This window comes from Phodopus roborovskii, unplaced genomic scaffold, assembly GCF_943737965.1.
Source record: "Phodopus roborovskii unplaced genomic scaffold, PHOROB, whole genome shotgun sequence".
NCBI lineage: Eukaryota > Metazoa > Chordata > Mammalia > Rodentia > Cricetidae > Phodopus > Phodopus roborovskii.
The window spans coordinates 11,547,333-11,568,348 of record NW_026126525.1 but is presented as its reverse complement, the minus strand read 5'-3'; the positions used below and the strand labels follow the sequence as shown (position 1 = coordinate 11,568,348).

General features: G+C 39.5%; 2 protein-coding genes across 6 annotated transcripts in view; both read right to left on the bottom strand.

Moving 5' to 3' along the window:
* The window catches only part of Scarb2 (scavenger receptor class B member 2), a 193,022-nt gene that overhangs the window by 121,298 nt on the left and 50,708 nt on the right, over positions 1–21,016 (bottom strand). The window lies entirely within an intron of this gene.
* Positions 411–17,760, bottom strand: Nup54 (nucleoporin 54). Of its 2 annotated transcripts, XM_051198209.1 has the most exons (13): positions 17,611–17,760; positions 16,869–17,030; positions 13,886–13,969; positions 13,632–13,784; positions 12,464–12,690; positions 10,054–10,241; positions 8,931–9,127; positions 7,649–7,703; positions 7,169–7,262; positions 4,498–4,605; positions 2,768–2,887; positions 2,368–2,478; positions 411–1,158 (listed from the first exon to the last, which is right to left on the bottom strand). In XM_051198209.1, the coding sequence occupies exons 1-13, from the start codon at positions 17,675–17,677 to the stop codon at positions 1,030–1,032; spliced, it is 1,695 nt and encodes a 564-aa protein (XP_051054166.1). In that variant the 5' UTR covers positions 17,678–17,760; the 3' UTR covers positions 411–1,029. The 2 variants fall into 2 exon arrangements, with proteins under 2 accessions (XP_051054166.1, XP_051054167.1); XM_051198210.1 differs by lacking the exon at positions 16,869–17,030.

Below are 21,016 nucleotides of genomic sequence, written 5' to 3'. Positions count from 1 at the left end.
TTTATGCCCATACCCAGCAGCAACAACTACAAAATTCTAGTGGCCAACTTGGGAAGTTTTAGTCCCTAGTCTTAGTCCCTAGTCTTTACAGTGTCTAATCTCTGCTTCAGTAGGATTCTAGACACAGCACTTTTTCCCCCATCACCCCACATTAGCACAACAGCAAGACGCAGTTTTGTTTTTGTTTTGCTCTCATAACTTCCCCCAGTGTAAGCCAAAGCACCACACAGAAGCATAGTTACAGCATTTGCAGAGGTGTCAACAAGCTGAGGCCGGTCTGTCCTGCAGTCTGAAGTGGAATTTAAAGCCGATGGAAGGTTTCATCCTAGATGATTCCATTTGTTATACTCTAGTCAAAACATGTCAGCACCTACAAGTCCTTAAATAAAACACCAGAGAACAGAATTACATAAAATTGCAAATTAACTATTTATTTTAAAGATTTCATTTTTAGAAATAAAAAGTTTAGAAAAAGTTTGCAAAAACAGTGATTTTTGTTAAATCCTAATTGGCTAGATATGTTCTATAAGTTCCAAATAAGTAAAATAATATAAAAATATATCTTCAAGTCTTCATAGAACAAAAGGAAAACCACACAAATCATTAAATACTTTGGGATTCTCTTTACTCTCCACTGATAGCCTCACAGTGGAGTGCATCACATTCTGAATCATAATCTCCAACAGCCACATAATTACAGTTTGTTTTGTTAGGAAGGATTTTGTGCTATGGAAAAGAATAACCATCAAACACTGACTATGCTTAATGCTGCTGTAAAATGTACAACAGTGCATATACTTCGGGGAATTGTGTACTTTTTTCTTAAGTAAATATACTTTTAGATATAAACTTTCAGATTCTCTTTGAAGAGCTTTGTGATGTCCGTTTCAGATTTAATGTCCAGTAGTTTCTCAGGACTTCAAACATGCCAGCGAGGAAAGGACTATCTTGCCCGTCCATGTGGTCATCGTAAGGAAGGCCTGACGTAGCAGGATGACTTTATGAACCTCTGAACAAGTCTGTAAATGGTCAGCTAAAGACACCGCCTCTGCTATGGATGGTTTCATTCAATCCATGTTCTACCAGTTTTATATCTTCTAGGTCATCTTTTATGATGCTAATCAAGTGGCTGAGGCCTTCTTGTTGTTGTTTCAAATGCTAGAATGAATTTGGAAGAAAATAAAATGTGAGTGTACTGTTCTGTTAAACGGAAAGCTACCCACAAAGTACTCATAATACAGCAATTACTGACTAAATATAAGTATGCATAGTGAGACAGCTATCCTCAGTACAAGGCATTCTAAAACCAGGGAAAACCAGATTAAGTATGAATTGACAATATCTTTAAAATGTGTTTTCTGTGTTTTTAAAGACAGGGCCTTGAACCAATGCTCCTGCCTCCTGAATGCTGTGACTGTGGGTGTGCACTACTAGTTTCTGTGGTGCTGGGGACTGAAGTCAGGGCTCCATTATAGCAGGCAAGCATTCCACCAACTGAGTTACATCCCTGGTCCCAGCTTCTCAATTTGATATACATACAGATCATTCTAGGTCAGGATAAAATGCAGCTGAGAGGATTTGGAGGAAGCCTGAGATTTACCTCCTCCCTGACCTGAGTACTGCCACTGCCTACCCTTTGACACTTGTATTATCTAGATAATATTCTTGGGCAGTGAGGGAGTATGTTTGGCACGTCACTGTGGACCTCTTTATGTGTACAGAGATGTTATGTATGTTCACATCCTTGGTCATTCTGCTTCACAGAGGGGCAGTCATACATTTGCCCTTGTATGACCACATATTTTAAGGTCTACCTATGTTGTTGCATGTGTTAAAATCTCCACTATATGTGTATAAATGTCTGTGCAAATCCCTGTTTTTAACTTCCTGGGGTGTGTGTATATATATATATATATATGTTTATATGTATATGTACACACATCTCCAGAAATAGAACTGGCTGGGCATGGTGGCATATACCTTGAATCTAAGCACTCAAATGGCAAAGGCAGACAGATTCCTGAGTTCAAGACGAACCAGGGTCACATACTGAGACCTTGTCTTTCAAAAACAAGCAGATATAGAACTGCCAGATGAGATGTTAATTCTACTTTTAATTTAGGTTTTCTTTTTTTTTTCTCTGTGTAGCCCTAGCTGTCTTGGAACTAGCTCTATAGACCAGGCTGGCCTTGAACTCAGAGTCCCACCTGTCTACCTCCCAAGTGCTGGGATTAAGTGTGTGCACCACTACCGATGATTTTTATATTTCATGTTACTCCAAGGTGCCTGAGGTTACAATTTCTTCACATTCTAATGGGTGAACAGCAGCCACCCTGATGGGGTATGAAGTTGGAAGCTGATACTCACCTGCTTAATCTCCCGTAACAGGTCTGCATCTATGTAATACCTTTCTTCAGATTTAACAGCTCCAAAATGATTCTGCATCCGGATCTGGGACATCAGTTCATTTAGTCGACCCTAAAAATGAGTCAGAAACAAGCGCTAACAATCACAGCTACTCCGAAAAGATTCTTTTTTTTTTTTTTTTAAAAAAGGTATCTTCAAAACCATCAGTTAAAACTCCCAGGTCTTTATTTGAAGCACTAATGCAAGCCAAAAGTACCATGACTGGGAATTGTAGAAATTTTAATTAGTACAAACAAATGTGCTTAAGACACACAATGCTACACACCCGTGTGATGACTACTTAATCCCGTTTCAGCTCTACCTCAACAGCCTCTAGCCAGGTAGACTTCCAAGTGCTTACTTTGAACTGAGTAGGTGCATTCAGTTCCCCCTGGATAGTGTCCAGCTGAACCCGAAGCTGTTCTTCGTCAGCCTGGATGGCGTAGCCACTCTTCCTTTGAATCTCCTGTTTAATTAGGACCTGTGAAAGACAAGGATCAATACAAGGCAGTAGAGTACTTTTTAAGATCAATTACTGACTTGCTGAGAATATAGGGGGTGCTTTGAAATCCTAGCACTTGGGAGGCTAAGGCATGAGGACAAGTCTGAGGCTGGCCTGAGGAACAAGGAGAGTTGTAGGACAGTCTAGGCTGCATAGCTGAGACCCTGGCTCAAACACAGTAAAAACCCAAAACATTAAACAAGAGAAAAAAAAAAAAAAAAAAAAAAAACCTCAAGTCCTTTATGCTTACTATGAAGTGCTTTTACATTCCAATTAGATATTAAAGAAAATCTTTGTATAAAACACATCTTAAAAAAAAAAAAAAAAATCAATGCTGTTTGTATATTTACTTTTTTGCACTCAAAAGACTACTGAGAAAATATAAAAATCACTTTTTGTGTTTTGAGACAGGGTCTCATGTGGTCCAGGGTGACCTTGAACTACTGATCCTCCTGCTTTATCCAAAGTGCTAGGATTACAGGCATGCAACACAACACCCAGATTTATTCAAGTTCACTGTAAAGTTTCTAGCTGTTTGGTTAAGTGAACATCTTGCCAATGTTGAGTTATACAGGGAGCCAAGTGTTGGCATGAGGGTGCCCAGCATGAGCAGATGTGGGTTAAATGGGAGAGTGGCTCCTGAGAGGCATGGGAATTCTCGATAGCATGATTACATATCCTAACAACTCATCTCTGTAATGGTTGCATGGTAATGAAAACATATTGAAAACATACTTACTCACAGACAGTATATCCTTTAAGTGAGAGTTAAGTATATGATATATGAATTATATCTCAATGAAAGTGTTCAAAGAGGAAAAAGGAGCCATCAATATTTTTCCTTGATTTAAAAAGATTAAAGTAGCACAAAAATTATCTTTTTATTAGACAAATTCAGCAATGAAATTAGCCACACTTGAGGGGTTTTCCACATGGACTTTAGAAGTCCCCCTCTGCTTTCTGGGTAGTTACCAGTTTCTTCACTTTGCTGTACATTACTTTTAGTAAGTTTTATTTGTTTAAAAAAAAAAAATCACCTGTCTCCCTAGGTTCCAAATCTGAAAAAGGGTAGCATCTTTCATGACTTAGGCCTATGTGTGTGGCACTGTCCCTCTGATCTCTTTGGGATGGTTCTATTCTGATGGTCTTCCTGTCCACTGCCATTCTGAATGTATCGCTGGTTTCTCAAATTTCTCAACAGTAAGCTCATTGTATTTGATTTGGTGTTTTTAATGAGGGCTTTTGCTTGTGTCCCATTGAGTTTGGTATGGAGCGCTTGTTCTCGTGACAATATGATTCCCCTTAGGTTGCTGTTGAACTGGTAACTGGTTTTAATCATCAATACATGGCCCCATTCCTTTTACTGGTACTCATTCTACTTTATGGAACCAGGAATCATCAATTTTATACCTTCCCTTGTACCAAAATTGTTTTTGAGGTGAACTTTAGACTATTTTTTTCTCTCATCTCCTATCCTGTAGGAGCCTCCAACTTTTGGGTCTTTTTCCTATGTAAAAAATCATTTCCTTATTTGGCAAATATTTCACATATAACCCTTATAAAACACTGGGGGAATTCTAAACTATTACCTGTAAGGTTCTGTGGGAGAGATCCATGAGCTTCCTCTTGTACTGTGCTATTTTGGCCATAGTTGTAGTTTGATTCTTTTGTAGCTCACTGATATCTTCAGATATGATCTGTTGAAAAAAATGTTTTAAGGATGAATCAAGTAGGCACAGCAGCTACCTAACAGGTACACCTACATGGACGGCCCCATTCTCAGACAACCTAGAGAGCCATCTCTCAAAACATTATCTTTAACTCTACATTTAATATTTCTAAATTTCTTTTCTATGTAGATGTGTGTATGTCTGTGTAGGTGCATTAGAGTCCAGAGAGCGTACTGGGTCCCCGAGAGGTAGGTAGTTACAGGCAGCTATAAGCTGCCTGGTTATGGTATTTGGAACCCAACCTCAGTCCTCTGTAGCAGTGTGAGCTCTTAATTGCTGAGCCCATCATCCAGCCTCATGATTCTGTATTTTATATTTCCTTCCTTTACATATCTACAACTTATAAAGTACTATTCCAAGATTTCTTCAGAGCTTTAAGATATTTAGTGAAGAGGCAACACACTGTGAAAACAATAATTTTTCAGAAATAAGGGATTTTAAATAGTACTTCAGAATAGACCCAACCACCAGGCCCGGATGAAAAAGTTAATCAGTCTGCAGTTAGTAGAGCTGGGAAGACCAGTATACTCCATATCCTGGCACAAAATACCAGGAGAGAATAATCACAGTAGAGAGAAAAAGGAATGTTTTAAGTCCAAAAAGTGAATAATTTTCTTGTCTTTGGCTAATGATGCTTTCGATCTGGTCTAAAATCCCAATACTTTGCTCTATACTGTCTTAATCTTAACAGGACAAGCTTAATTTGTGTGTGTACACGGATGTGTTCTGCGAATACAATGCATGTGAGTGTGTGGAAGGCAGAAAATCTCAGGTGTCCTTTTTTTTTTTTTTTTTTTTTTTTTTTCTTTGAAATGGAGGGTCTTCTGGAATTTGTCAAGGAAGCTGAGCTGGCTGGGTAGTGAGTTTCAGAGACCCTCCTGTCTGCCTCCCCAGCATAGGGATTACAATCACGAACTATCATGCCTGGCTTTTCCTGTGGGCTCTGGGAACTGAAATCAGGTCACAATGCTCAGCACAATAGGACTATCCCCCAGCCCAAAAACATGTTACAATCTCGCCATTATATATTAAAGCATTCCAATCCATTCCATTCTACAACTGTCCCTACCATAACTAATTTCTACACTACTGGAGTATTGAAGAGGCTTGTATAAGCTATTTTACTATGGCCGCCTATGTAGATCACCCTTGTTTGGGGCAGGAGATTGGAACATACCTGAGAACTGAGCCTAAGGTCCAATATATGGGACACAAGCACTCTACCACTAACTGCATCCATCAGCCCCCTCTTCACGATTTATTTTGAGACAAGAGCTCACTATATTATTACCCAGGTGGGTCTTGAATTAACTCTGCAGCCCATTATGGCCTTGAACTTTCAATGCTCCTGTCTAAGCCTCCCAAGTAGCTTCAATTACAGGCCTGTATCACCAGGTGTGGCCTCCATTACTTTTAATGAAACACCAGGACATTATGAAGGGACAAAGAACAAATTAGGTTGCTGTGTTTATCATCCAAATTATTAAAAAGTTTGGGGATCAGCCCAAGAAGAAAAGGATGTTTAAGATTTTTGAAAAAAAATTAACTAAAGGACACAGACAAGCCTCACTTTTTAAAAAGGAAGTACTGTATTCAAGGATGAAATGATTTAATGTTAAGAGTCAATTCTTACCAGGTGTAGTAATGCGCACATGCCTGAAATTTTAGTACTTGGGAGGTAGGTAGTGGAGAGGACAGAAGCTATGTAGCCAAGGATGGCCTTGAACAAGATTGAAGCTAAACAATTCATTTTAAAGGTGATAATCATGAATTCAGTGTGCCCAGACTAACATAATAAAGAGTTGGAAAATAGACCACAAGAGAAATCATGCTGGAATTTCTGGACAGAGAAACACTGAAAAGAAAAAACAATTATGTGTAAATATTTGTAGGGCTTTACAGGAAACACGGTGGCTATGTGTACAACAATGCTGGATCAGTGTAAAAGGGGAACTGCAATGAAAGGAATCACTTTATAAACAGTAAGCTCGCTCATGTCTAATGAAATTAATTGCAAGAGGATGTGGAGGTTAAGCGTACAGTCAGACCACCCACACTACACAAAATCTTTTGTGATTTTAGAAGTTAATCTAGATTGGTTCTGCTAAGTCCTTGGATTAAAAAACTAAAACAGAGAGACAATGAATAAATCTAGGTTATAAATCTAAACTCATAACATACATCAAATCGTATCTATGAAGCTAGAGAGGTTCAGATGTTAAGAGCACTGGCTGCTCTTCCAGAGGACACAGGTTCAATTCCACACTCAAATCAGTCTGTAATTCCGGGTCCAGGGGATCTGATGCCCTCTCTGGCTTCCAAGGGTACTGCATAATATGTGATGTATATACAGTATAGGTAACAGTCATACACATACAATTCAAGGAAAAAAAAGTCCATATGCAGGGGCTACTAGCATAAGGAAAGCAGATGCATGAAGCTGTTGCTCTGCAATGTGCTAGTTTCTTGTAAGAGAAAACAGCACACAGTAAAAACATGTCAGGGCAGAGAATGCAAAGCGCATGCTTACATCCAATCTGGTCTGATGCTGCTTGGTCATCTGGTCTTGAACCTTCAGTCTTCGAAGCAGTTCTTTGAAGCCCACCATTGGCACTGGGATTAATCTAAAATGCAAGGTCACTTTTCAGAATTTCCCACTAAAACAAACAAGATGTATTTCATAATAGACCTCATACAATTTTACAATGAATTTCTAATCCGTGGCATTGAGATCAACAGTTACCATGCTGTTTTCAACCTCCCTATTTTATGAATGAGGTAATGCAGTTCAGTCAAAAACTTGCACTATAAATGAAAATGTAATAGGTGACTAGGATTCAGGTTTCTCTAGTCATAACTAGTTTCATCTCATGCTGCCTTACCATCATAGAACTGTTTTTAAAAGCGATGAAAGTAACTCTTTAAATGAGAGCATACAACAATAGCCCATATTTGTTTGCTTTCTTTCCGGTATCAGTTTGCATATAAAATAAGACGGTGATATACTTACTTTTCAGAATCGGGGTTATCCACCTTGGCTTGTTCCCAAATAATAGGATCAACACCTACCACAAACAAAATTATTCTTTTAAAACGTGATTTTCTGCATTTATATTTATATGGGAAATGCTTTCTTAAAATTAGACACCAAGTTCGGAAGCCATAATGAGGAATTACTTTTAAAAAATGACATTTAAAAAAATAATCTTATAAAGATGGATTCAAAGGAACTATCTGCAACAGCCAGCACAACACATCTACCTCTAAAACACAGAATGAATCCACAAAAACAAAAGCACCATGAACTGAACAGGAAATGAGTGAAGGACATAAAAAGGGAATTCTCAAATATGAAAAGATATTCAACCTGGTCAGAAAATACAGACTATTAAGTAATTTACAGGAGGAGGGAGGGAGGGAGAAAGGGAGGAAGGGAGGAGAGAGTGAATATATTACAATTGCAAATAAAATTGCTAGAAAGTTCTTTGAAGGGCAATTTGCCAGTATACTTAAACACAACACAGTAATTAAGTCTCACTGTCAGAATTTTATTCTAGTGGACTTCTTGGTGTAGAGGAGGGTATCAGTGATACTATGTTGTCTAGGCTGCCCTCAAACTCATGATCTTCTGCATCCCATCTCCCAAAGACAGTACAGGTACCAGACATCTTATTCTAAAAAAAACTATACACACATGTATTCTAAGATAAATTTCTACAGATATCAACAAATGCTGAGTTTGGAATGATGAATGCATAGAAACACTATTAAGTAAAGTAAAATACTATAGTGTTTAAATAAAGTTCATCTTCATGTACTAACACTAGAAATACTAAAAAACCCTGTAAATGAAAAAGCAGGCTGCGGCAAAGCACAGTGCAGAATCCTTTTTTCTACTACCTCTCTGTATGTATGCCTACATTTAACACCACAGACACAGGATCAGCAGAGTCCAGTGTTACTAATAGAGAAGGGAGACAAGCTAGACATTATCAATCTACTTAATTAGGATACCCTAGACTTAGACTTTTTTTTTTTTTTAAAGAGCAAACACATTTAAATTTTACTTAAATAGTAAAAACAAAAATTTAAAAAATACATTTTGAGCGAATTATCTACAGGCAGATGGATTATGATTATCACTTCCCAAAATTTCTAATGTATTAGCTATATAATTTAAACTCACAACTAACTATAAAATGCAATATTCAAGAATATATTCCAAGTAAGCAGAGATGTGACAAACTCTTACACTAATCACTAATAACCAACTAGCCAGCTCCAGCACATACCTGCAGGAGGGTTCTGCAAGAGCTGTTTGATCTGAGCAGGGGACAGTTCTGTTCTGGTCATAGAAAGTGTCACCCCAAGTTGCTGCAGCTGTGTTTTAATGTTAGCTTGCTCAAAGTGGGCATACAGGGTTGTTGCTGGAACCCTTCTCGAGGTGCCATTTGGAGAACGCTCAACAACATAAATGACAACTTCTGTCCTAGAGGAAAATAACCAATTTATAACAGACTGACTTCATGACCCACAGTCACAAATGTTTTAAAGACTGCTGGCTGAAATCAGAAATGGTTTTACAGGAGAAAAGTCTTTTTTGTTTGTTTTTTTTTTTTTTTTAAACTCAAAGTAAACCTCTTTATTAGGCTCATTTATAAATCAACTTAAAACCAAAACAAGGTAGATAAATGTGATAGAATTTATTTTTTTGAGATGATTTTCTCAGCATTATATTTCTGTATCAAATGTTTCTTACTGTTCCCTGCCCCCCCAGAACTATTTACTCTCACGGTTCTGCCAAAATATATGGGCTGCTTTCTGTAAGTCACACCCAAGAAGTATAGCCTGAGTCAGTCACTGGTTATTGCTAGAAACATCAATGATGTAATTCATCTAACCTTAAATATCCAAAAGTAAGCACTACTAAGAAGAAAATGGTAAAAGGACAAGGGAGCTAGAGCAGTCCCTGAATAAACACAGTAATCAGGCCACACATGGCACTGCACTTCTGTAATCATGCCAGCATGTAGACAAGGCAGTAGGAATATGCAAGTACAAGGCTAGCCTGGGCTACAGAATGCATTTCTGAATAACCAGCACTAAACAGCAAAACTGTCTCAAACCACACACAAAAAAAAAAAAAAAAAAAAAAAAAAAAAAGCCAAAAGGGGTCAGTTATCAAAATGCTCCAGTAAAGTTTTCATTCAATCTGTGTGCAGCCAAAATGTGCTCTGCAGCTCCTGAATGAAATCTGCATGCTAGCATCTGAGAAGAAACCCAAAATAAAGAAAAAAAATTTTTCAGCATTTCTGTAAATAAACAATCACCAACTGGAGATAACATTCTGCTGAGATTTATGTTTCAGCAACAAACCCCACAAGAGAACCTGTGTGCATGCATCAGTATACTTACTGATCATCTGGCAGTGTCTTAATGCCTTCCACATTGACAGTAAGGGTCTGGTTTCCTCCCAAAACCTTATGCAATGATTCTACCAGCTGTTGTTGTTGGCTTCTAATATCTGCTTCCTTTTTGTTGAAAACTAAGACCACTAGTCCATCTTCATCTTTATTATTGGGCATACAACTATAACCTACAGCCTGTGAAATAAACAAAAGTATCAAAAATACATGTAGCCTTCATATCAAATGTTTGATAGCTTAGCATCTGCTAAAAAAGATGGAAATAGTAACCATTCTGTGGGACATTACATATTGTAAACAAACTTCATTTTCCTAAACTACAAACAGTGAAACTTAAATTTTCTTTCCAACATAGGAACTAAAGAATTTTCTCTTGAAGATCTTGATAGTCATTCATTTTCGGAGGTTTCAAATACACTGGAACAACTCATCTGAGTCATGAATCTTAAACTAAATTTTAAAGAAATTACAAATAAAATATATTTAAAGTATAATGACACTCTCAAGATACACTAATGACCTAGAGTACATGTAATAAAACTTTGAGGTTATTAGTGTAATATTAAATGAATAAGAGTTATACTACATAATATTAAATATGAGGAATAATACATTGCTAAAAATAGCTTTTATATAGTAATATTTTGTCCTTTGTTACCACTTATACGCAACTTTAATAAAAGTATTAAGTTAATTCATTTTATGTATATTACATAGCAACTTTTAAGGTAATACATTTAAACTGATACTTCAACCTATTGTATACCTTATTGCTAAACAATAACATTAAAAATTTCAACTAATGTACTCAGATGATATGGAAATAACCCTAGTATGCATATTACTAAAACCAAGTAAGCACTCCAAATCCTGATACTTTATGCTGTCAATATGATGTCCCAAGTAAAACTGTTCTACACCTGACTATTGCTGGAGGTTCTTGTCCTGCCAGGCCCCACTGCCCTTCTCAGCCTCAAATAAACCAGAGATGCTATATTAATTACAAAACTGTTGGCTGATGGCTAGGGCTTTTAATTGGCTAGCTGTCTTAATTATTAACCCATTCTATTAATCTAAGTATATCCATATGGCCTTATCTTACCAGAGAAGGGTCTGAACCTGTTACTCCTTCCTCCAATACATTGCATAGCCCCGAAGTCTCCCTCTGCCTACCTTTCCAAGGATTCTCCTCGTCTCCTAGCCCCCACCTATCTTCTTGCCTTTACTGGCTATTGGCCAAACTGTTTTATTCATCAACCAATAAGAGAAACATATATACAGAAGGACATGCCTCACCACCTGACCTTGTATGTCAAAGCACACAAACACTAAAAGTACTGTATAAAATTACTGTTAGGCTGTATATACAAGCTGAAGCTACATAAATGAATTTCCTGTTTAGAAGAGTTTCCCAAGGTATGCCTCTCCTATATATATGTGGTGCTGGGGTGTAGTGTAGAACAAGTGACTAGCATAAATGAGGCTTTGGATTTGATTCCCAAACATCACTGCCCTCCCCCAAAATGTAGGGTGAAGTATTAACTTGATTCCAATATGTAATTTGTTATGTAGAAAATATACTACTAGCTGGGTGTGGTGGTGCAGCCCTACCATCCCAACACTCAAGAGGCTGAGGCAGGAGGCCAACCATGGCTACATGAGTTCAAGGTCAGCCTGAACTACGACAGAAAGTACCTCTCTTCTGTGAGTTTTTCTTTGATGAAGAGGGAAGGAGGGAGGGAGGGACGGAAGGAAGGAAGGAATGAAAGAGATCACACATATACAAAAAGCAAAAAAAAAAAAAAAAAAAAAAAAAAAAACCAAAGAAAAATAAATGGTCAAGTAGAACACTTCCACTGTAAAGAGCAGACTACCCAAAGTCAAATTTCAATGAGATGGGTGTTTATAGACAATGAGGCAGAAGAAATCGGCCAATGTTCTTTTATTGCCTTTGGCATCTGACTGTAGTAATAGAAACAGGGTTTTCTACATGCCAGTGGGCAGAATCAAACCAAGTCATCAGGCTTGGTGGCAAGCACCTTCATCCACTGACTCACCTTGCTGGCCCTGAATTTGTTTTGAGATAGGCTTCCAACCTTGCTCTATAGCGGACGGTGACCCATGAGCTGGGATTCAGGTGTGCACCACCACAGCTAGCTTGCCATTGTTCCTCGTCTGCCAACACCCTCTTCCTCAGTCCTATTCTGGTGGCTGTGTGACCACTCTGAACCATATATAATAACACTTTTTCAAAAATAACTTTAATTTTATAATTTTTGTTTAAAATAAAAAGTCTAATCATATCATTCTCAAGAAAACACTTAAATGTCATTTTAACCTAAAAGTTACTATCTCTCCTATATTCACTCTTTAAATGAAGATCAAAGACACACTGATACCTTAAATCGGCAAAAGGGGTTTTCCTGTGTAAACTCCACGGGAGGGATGTTATTGTTGAAATAGCCCTTTCCTGTTCCCCAGAAAGCCTGAAGCTGGTTCCACTTTGCCAAAATGGCATCTCTCTCATCTCCCAGTAACGTTGGAGCAGAAAGGGCACTGGCAGTATTGATCAGCTGGTTGGATTGGGCAGGAGCCTGTGTAGGCTGACTGAAGAGACCACCTAGAGCTTAAAAAGGAAAACAAAGCAAACAACAAAGCAGCAAGCCCATAAAACTTAGATTCAAGGTATGGTGAGAAAATCCATTCCCAGATGTCCACATTCTAACTAAGAATCAATTTATATATTATCTTACATATGGACAGGAAAGAACCAAGAAGTAAAGCAAATAAGCATCAGTTGTCCAAAGCCTGAGGACCACATAAGTGAGGTGAAGTTCTTTACAGATGAATTCCAACATTACTTCTTAACCCGTAATAAATGAACTGATCTAAGTAATGATTACCAATGGCTGCTAGCATCATCACAAAAAAATGAGATATACACTTTTTGATAAAGAATATCTATCCCATGACAGTCTTACAAATATAAACACAGAGCTATCTATACAAATAAGCCCCTAGATTCCACCCAACAATTAAGAAATACAGATGACAAACACCATGTTAAACTATGTAAGAATGACCAGTAAAGAACTGACTGAAATACTCTGAAACATAAAAGACAGAATTTCTTCCAAGAATGGATAACATAAAAGAAAGTCTGCAGAAAGATCTAAGATTGTCACACTTGTGACAGAACTACAAAGAAATGAAAAAGGTTGTAAAAGATGGGACAACACATCTTCCCATAGAGCAGAACCTGCTCAGGGTCTGCCTGGGCATGACAAGGGTGAGCCCATACGCATAATGTAATAAATCGTATCTTATGCAGATGTCTCTACTTGTATTACTCTTAGAAATAACAAACTTTTAAAGGAATGACTTCAAACACAGTGCCCTTACAATCCTGATCGTGCCATTTGGGCTTTTCCCTAACTCCTATCAAGTGTTACTATGAAAAGCAGCTTTTGGAATTCTTTGGAACCTATTTACAGACAATCTGCATCTGAAGCAATGGCAATAGCCATTACTGCTACAGTTTACATCTGAAGATAAAATTCCACTTACTAGTCTGCTGCTGCTGCTGCTGCGGCTGTGTATTAAATCCTCCAAATCCCAGGCCGGTTCCCAAACCAGTACCTAAACCAGTACCAGTTCCTGTCGTTGTGCCGAAACCAGTACCAAAGCCAAAACCTTTGTTCTGAGTGCCACCAAGAAGGCCTTTCAATGAAAAAATCAGAATGAATCCAGTAAGCTCTAAACACGGTTCTTAGTGTCTACCATATTTCCTCTTCTCCAGATGACTTAAGACAGCCTCTTACCTGTACTGCCTGTGTTTGTTGGGGCAGAAAAGCTGAATGCAGAACCTGCAGTTGTAGTTGTTGTTCCAAATCCTCCAAACCCACCTAATTAAAAAAGAAGAAGAAGAAGAAAAAAGGGATAAAACATAAAGGTTCCTTTGTGTACACAGAGGGAATTTCATCTTCACATGGTTTTGTAAATAGTTGCTAAATACAAAGAATATATTAATCTAAATTTTCCTTTTTTTCCCAGTGTCATTAAAAAAACCCTACACTATTACTAATACACACTGCAAGAAATAAATGGTCAAGTATTTTAAATAGAAATAACACAATGCAATACAAAGACCTTTAACTAAATGTATAACATGACTGAAAAAAATACACTGACTTTTGCCATAACTCTAAAATGATACATAGGTATTTTAGACTAGCTACTACAAATTCAAGTGTCTGTATGATTTAGACTAATAAAATTAATGCGACTAAATTTGTTTACTGACAGTGGAGCAGTTTAAAAGTAGCTCCCAGTAAAGAGGTGGTGGCCTTTAATCCCAGCACTCAGGAGGCAGAGGCCATGAGTTCAAGGCTCTAGAAAAACAAACAAAAAGAAAAACCAAAAAAAGCGCTAAGCATGTTAAGGCAGCAGAAGACTTTGCCAGCTTGCAACCTTAATTTTCATGAATTAAATTACATCTACATGAACTCACATTGCTCCTTAGTCTGTGTGAAGCAACTTTTCAAAGGAAACGTACCAACAGGCTTACCTCTGTAAAATAAGAATGTCTTTCCTGAAGGAGGTAAAGGAAGAAAAACAAAAGGCTGCCAAGGCTACTACCATGGACCTCAGTAGCACGTTGTGGCGACTGACAGATTTTATTTTTAAGTAAGTCTAGAAACAAAATTAATCTTAACATATCTAGCAATATATGAATAAAATGAAATGCTAACCTAATTTTTTAAAAAAAAGTATTGGGAGTAGTTATCTATTTATAAATATGCTATCAAAGACTTTCAAAACAAACATTTGAACCATAAGTGCTGAGTTATACTCCAGGTTTTCTGAGGTTCTAACTTGAACCTCATAATTTCTTGTAAATGGATAGCCTCACCAAGATTGCAACACAGAACAGGTGTAGTGAGTGGTATGTGCCTGCAATCCCAATCAAGAGAAGCTAAAGCAGGATTAGAACTTCTAAATGAGCCTAAAACACACAGTGAAAAGCTGTCTCAAAAAAATTTGGTTATAATCAGTTTTAATCAATTTTGTAGTGCTGGGTATTGAATCCAGGACCTTGCACATGCTAGGCAGGCAAATACCCTACCACTAGGCTATATACTCCTCGACTATTAACAATACAATGCAGATTTAGAAAATTAGGGTAAAGGCTATTGCACACACATAACTTAGTAGATTCTACTGCAATATTGCCAGTTAAACAGTTTGATGAAACACCTAAAATAAAAAGTACTGTCTTTAATTCCCTTTCAACTTCCAACTTTCAAATAGCTATGTTAGTATCTTATCACATTTCAAATTACCAAAAATGCTTTATTAGTAATAGTAGACCAGTATGGATACAAATAAATGTAATTTTAAAGCTCTTTGCTGAGGCTAAATTAACATATTTGAAAGCAATCAAAACAATAGTCGTACAGATCAAAACTTTAACAGTGACAACTTCAAACAGACATGAAACCAAGCAAATACAAACAGGCTTATTTGTTGCTGTTGAACTATGTGGTTTGCTTTATTCTGAAACATAAATTTCAAAATAAGGTTTGCCCAGTGCCAATTTTAAGCAAAGTAGGAAAAGCAAACACAGCAAGGGCAGTGAAATGTAAACACTTCTAATATATCTTAAGTCGCTTTATCTTTGGTATTTTCAAGTATTTCACATTATTTTCAACCCAGTGAATGGACACAATATCTGGTTTTCCAAGTAAGTTCAGGAAGAGACGTTTACCAAATGCATATAATTGGCATGGGCACAAGTGGTGTAACAGACTATGGACAGTACATTCATATACGAGCAGCTGAGGGTAAAGATTTTTTTCAAGGGTCATTTTATGTTGAGCTTTCATAAGCCTACTTTAAATTGGGACATACACAACCATTATATTTTATTCTGAAATACTTTAATATTCTTTAAATAACCCACATATTTTTTTTAAATCATAATTCTCTTTTTTGTTTTTGGACAAAGGGTTTCTCTGTATTGTTTTTGAGCCAGTCCTGGAACTAGCCCTGTAAACCAGGCTGGCCTCGAACTCACAGAGATCCACCTGCCTCTGCCTCCCGAGTGCTGGGATCAAAGGCGTGCGCCACCAACGCCCGGCTCATAATTCTTTTTGAATGCAGAGATGTCTAGCGTGCTTTTTAGAACTCACTGTCATCTGGTAAATTACACTGCTCATCGAGACTTTACCAAAAATGGCAGCAAAGAATTGGAAATTCTATCTACAATTCCATCTCTTACAGGAATACATAACGTGTTTAGTTGATGGAAGAAAAACATTATCATACAGACTGAAAAACAAGACGGGTCACCGCTGTTCGTATAAGACTTGTTTCTCTTAGAAACACAAGGACAATAGGATGAAATCCCGATGGAATATGTATAAAAAATGAAAAGCGACTGCAGGAGTCCAAGAATCCCAGAGAAACACTGAGCTTATAACTGCAGCTAACAATTTGAAAAATATTCTATCCAAAATAAATTCCATTCCAAATTCTTATCATTTTGAAACTGTACTCTGTATGATTAAATGAAAAGCCAACAAAGAAGCATTCTAACTCTCAAGGCTGTTCAAAAAAAAAAAAAAAAAAAACCTACATACATCTTTTAAGACAGTCAAAACTTGATACACACTTAATTTGAACCTAGGAAAAGAACCCTTCCCTTACTAGACAAGTGCCCCTCACCCCCAACTCTAGGAACATCGGAACATTCTTGGACTCCAGCTCCCAACCCTCGTTACACACATGACCCGCAGTATCTACCTGCACTCGTCAGACTGTTACCAAAATTGAATGGAGTCGCCGAGGTGGTAGACACACCGAAATTCCCAATATTAAAGTTCACTGCAGGGTTAGCAGTTAATCCGAAACCCCCAAAATTAAAACCACCGGCGGTGGAGTTGGCAGTCTCAAGCCCACCAAATCCTGATAGACGTGGAGGCAGAGAAACAAAATTTGAAAAAGTGAGAGGAGGGGAAGAGAAAAGGAAAAGAAAGCAAGATAAGAATTACAAGGATCAGCGAGAGGTTTCACAGCGTGAATAAACCTGACCGGCGCTGGAACCAGTTAAGAGAGCCGAGGACGTGGGGGACACACAGAGAAGCAAGGGCACCAGGGACCGGGCCAGCATCCCCCCGGGCTAGGGAGAGGGCAGAGGGCGCTGCGCGCAGCCTGCTTCCAGCCGAGGCCGAGGCGGACCAGGGGTCGCGGGGTCGCGAGGCCCCGGGAAGGGAGAGGGGCGTAGCCTCCGGCCTCTCCCGGGCGGAGTCCCCGGTGGCGGGAAGCGAAGCGAAGGCCCGGCCACGCGGGACGCGCGCGCCCTGCGAGCTCCAGGCCGAGCCTGAGCAGCCCGCGGCCCTCCCGCCGCCGCCCGCCCCTTCCAAATGTTCCCGAGAAGTCCCGCGTGCCAGGGCCACCCCGGACCCCCAGCCGGGCGGTATCGGACCGAGGGGGCGGGCCCAAGGCTTCCGTTCCTCGGAAGAAGACGGCTCAGGGGTTGACTCACCCGCGGGTGCCGCGGTAGCTGCAGAGGTGCCCGAAGTGCCCGAAGGAGCCCCAAAATTGAAAGCCATGTCGAGGGCGCGCCGCTCTGGTTGTCCCGGGCTCCCGCGGCGCGCCGCGACGCTCAGTGCTCACCGCTCTTCCGTCCGGCGGAGAAACACCGAGCCGAATCATTCGTTCCGCCTCCTCTCGGGCCGCACGGGAACGCCCACCTCCCTCTCACTTCCGGGTGTGTGTTGTGGCTTTACGTGTCGTGGGGCGTCACAACAAAGGGGAGACGAGAGGGGTTCTGGGCATGGAGGGTTGCCTGCTAGCTCTTAGGAGCCGCCTTAGCGAGGTGCGGGCTGCGGAGACTGCGTGCATCAGGGTGTGACCGTGCTGCCCGGACCGCCCGGCCGTGGGCCTTCCCGGAGGACATGATGGTGGAGGAGATGAAGCAGCTGGGAAAGGGGCGTTTATAGTGATGGAGAGAACCGGGACAGTGGTAACACGTGTGCTTACTGTGTGGCACGCACTCCGGTACTGGTTTCCCTAGTTTAACTCAACCCGCAGCTGTTTTTCCGAACTCTGTTCATCACCATCGCATTAGCAAATGAGTCCTCTAAGAGCCAATTTCTGTGCCCCGAATCGCATTTCTCAGAACACTTAATCCTCAACCTCACAGAGAAGATTCTAATTGACTAATTTGCACAGGTGAGATGGGAGCGTCCCCAAAGGCATTTTGCTGGTACCTCCTGGAATCTAGTTTGGAACAAGATTTTTCCCGACTTAGCCCCAATTCTTTAATATTTTTTTCTTGTAAAAACATTTATTGCACAGGGAACTGAGTTACACAAGGACGTTTTCATACAAGTATATATTGTATTTTGAACATATATTCCTACCCCTAAATTTTTGTCGTTACCTCAACCCTCCCATTACTTTTCCTTTGAACCCCTAGCAGTTTTATTTCAATTCCCATCACACACACACACACACACACGATTTTATGTGTTAAAACTTAGGAGACATAAATGAGAGAAAACATTTGTCCTGCGGCTGGCTTAATTTACTTAGTATGATTATCTATAGCTACATCCATCTTTGTGCGAAACACATGACTTCATTCCTTGTGGTTGAAAATTCCTTTGTGTACACCATCTTTTCTTTATACATCCCTCTGTTGTTGGGCAGCTAGGTTTGTTAACTATTGTGATTAGTGCTGCAGTAGACATGTGTGTGTCTCTGTGACAGGCTAACATATAGCTGAGGCCTGTGGTAGACCTAGTTTTACTTTTTTCAAGGAACCTCTTTGCCCCAATTTATTTTACTCGTGTGTGTGTGTGTGTGTGTGTGTGTGTGTGTGTGTGTGTATACATGTGGGTAGGGTGCATGTGTATATGTGTGTGGAAGCCAGAGATTGACATGGGTGTCTTCCTAATTTACTTTTTTTTTTTTGAGACAAGGTCTCTCATTGAATCTAGAGTTCATCAATTTGATAAGAGTGGCTAGCCAGCAATCCCAAGGGAACTCCTGATTCTGCATGCCGGGTGCTAGGTGATAGCTGACTACCACTGATCCCAGTGCTAGGTGATAGGTGAATCCCACTGTGCCCAGTGCTAGTCTTGATTTTAAACCTGGGTGCCGACGGTTGAGCTTACACCTTCAAATTTGCACAGCAAGCACAGTACTGCCTGTTTCTCCAGCCCATTTTTAAAATTACAATTACATTTTGTTTCCTTGTAGAATATGACCAGGATTTCACTCTTTCCTGAGAGTGGTAACAAAAACTTTGAAGAGCTTTTAGACCAGAGAATGTTATGATCATAATCTATATCTAATAAATAAAAATAACCAAACACCCATGCCTATGATCTCAGCATTCAGGAGGCATGGGCAGGAGGATTGAGTTGGGGGTTGGGGACCAGCCTAGGAAGTATCTCAAACATTTTTAATGTGTGTGTGAATGTGAAGGACCGTGTTCCTAATATATGAAATGTCTGGAAAAGCAGAATGCAGATTAGTGGTTGCTGTGACTACAGGTGGGGTGTCTACACACTAGCCTAGATCTCACTGAGGTGATGAAATTTTACAGTTCAGTCAGTTTACTCAAATCGTTGCACTGAACATGTCAAATGAGTAAATTTTAGGGTGTGTATAGTATATCTTAAAGGTGTCTTAAAATCTTTTTTTATATTTGATGAGTGAAGAAATGAAGTTATTACTGGAAATGACTTATTTTCTGTTAAACCTATGTATGTGTTTCAATACCTGTATTTTGTGGTTCTTATTCTAGATTGGTCTCTAAATATTGTTCCTAGGCATATGTTTTAACACCTTATTGGTCCTTTGAGTGTATTTTTGGGGTTCTTCTAATCCTAGATTTGAAACATTTGGGCTAGGTGTGGTACATAGGTATACATGCCTCTGTATGGTTTTGGGTAAGAAGTCAGTACGAGAAGCTTCCCTTGCAATGCAAGCTGTTGTGTTGGGTTTGGAGTTCTTAGAAAGGACATATATACTAAGGACCAAGGTCTTTCACATAAGAACATCTGTAACACTAACCAGGGAACTTTAAGATGCCCTGACTCTACTCTGATTTCAGGAGGAAGGTATAATATTGGGATGGGAAGTTTGAAAGGTGATCTGAATTTTAGGACTAATAGCGTTAAACTAAATGTTCCCAGAATCAAAAGCCCTAGACCTCCCTCCAATAATGTCTTTTCTCCTAGCACCCTTCTTGGTAGGCTGTGAAGATTTCATTGTGTGGTTGGGGGCAGCCCAAGGTAAGGACATCAGGGCAGGGATATGGTATGACTTGGGAAGAAACAGGACTGGCAGGAAAAGACCAGGAAGGAGGGAGGAGGAGGAGGAGGAGAGAGATTGAGAGAGAGAGAGAGAGAGAGAGAGAGGGAGAGGGAGAGGGAGAGGGAGAGAGAGAGAGAGAGAGAGAGAGAGAGAGAGAGAGAGAGAGAGAGAGAGAGAGCCTCCTAGATTCTACTAGAGAGCAGTTCTACACCAAGGAGCCTGAGATGACCCTGAGGTCACTGATTAGAAAACCACTTGGCTTGCCTTGGTATTTAGTATTAACTCTCCCTACATTATCAGGGGCTTCCAGATCAGAAGAAAACCCTGTGGCAGAAAAGCAGCCACAAAGTCTGCTTGGAGTGGCCAGCCTTTCATGGTTGAGCAGAAATTAGAAGTGACTCCAAGAACGTGAATTGGGGATGTATTGGCAGAGGCAAATTTCTCAAATGGAACTCCATCCAATGAGAGACAGTTCACACAGCAACTTCATGTAAACTTTTTTTTTTTTTTTTAATGAGTGAAACACTTCATTCATTGCATTATGGGTAGAAATAAAACCAGATCAAGAATCACAAAAAACGAAACAACTGTGTAAAGTACAAGAAGAACATAGAGATCAGGCA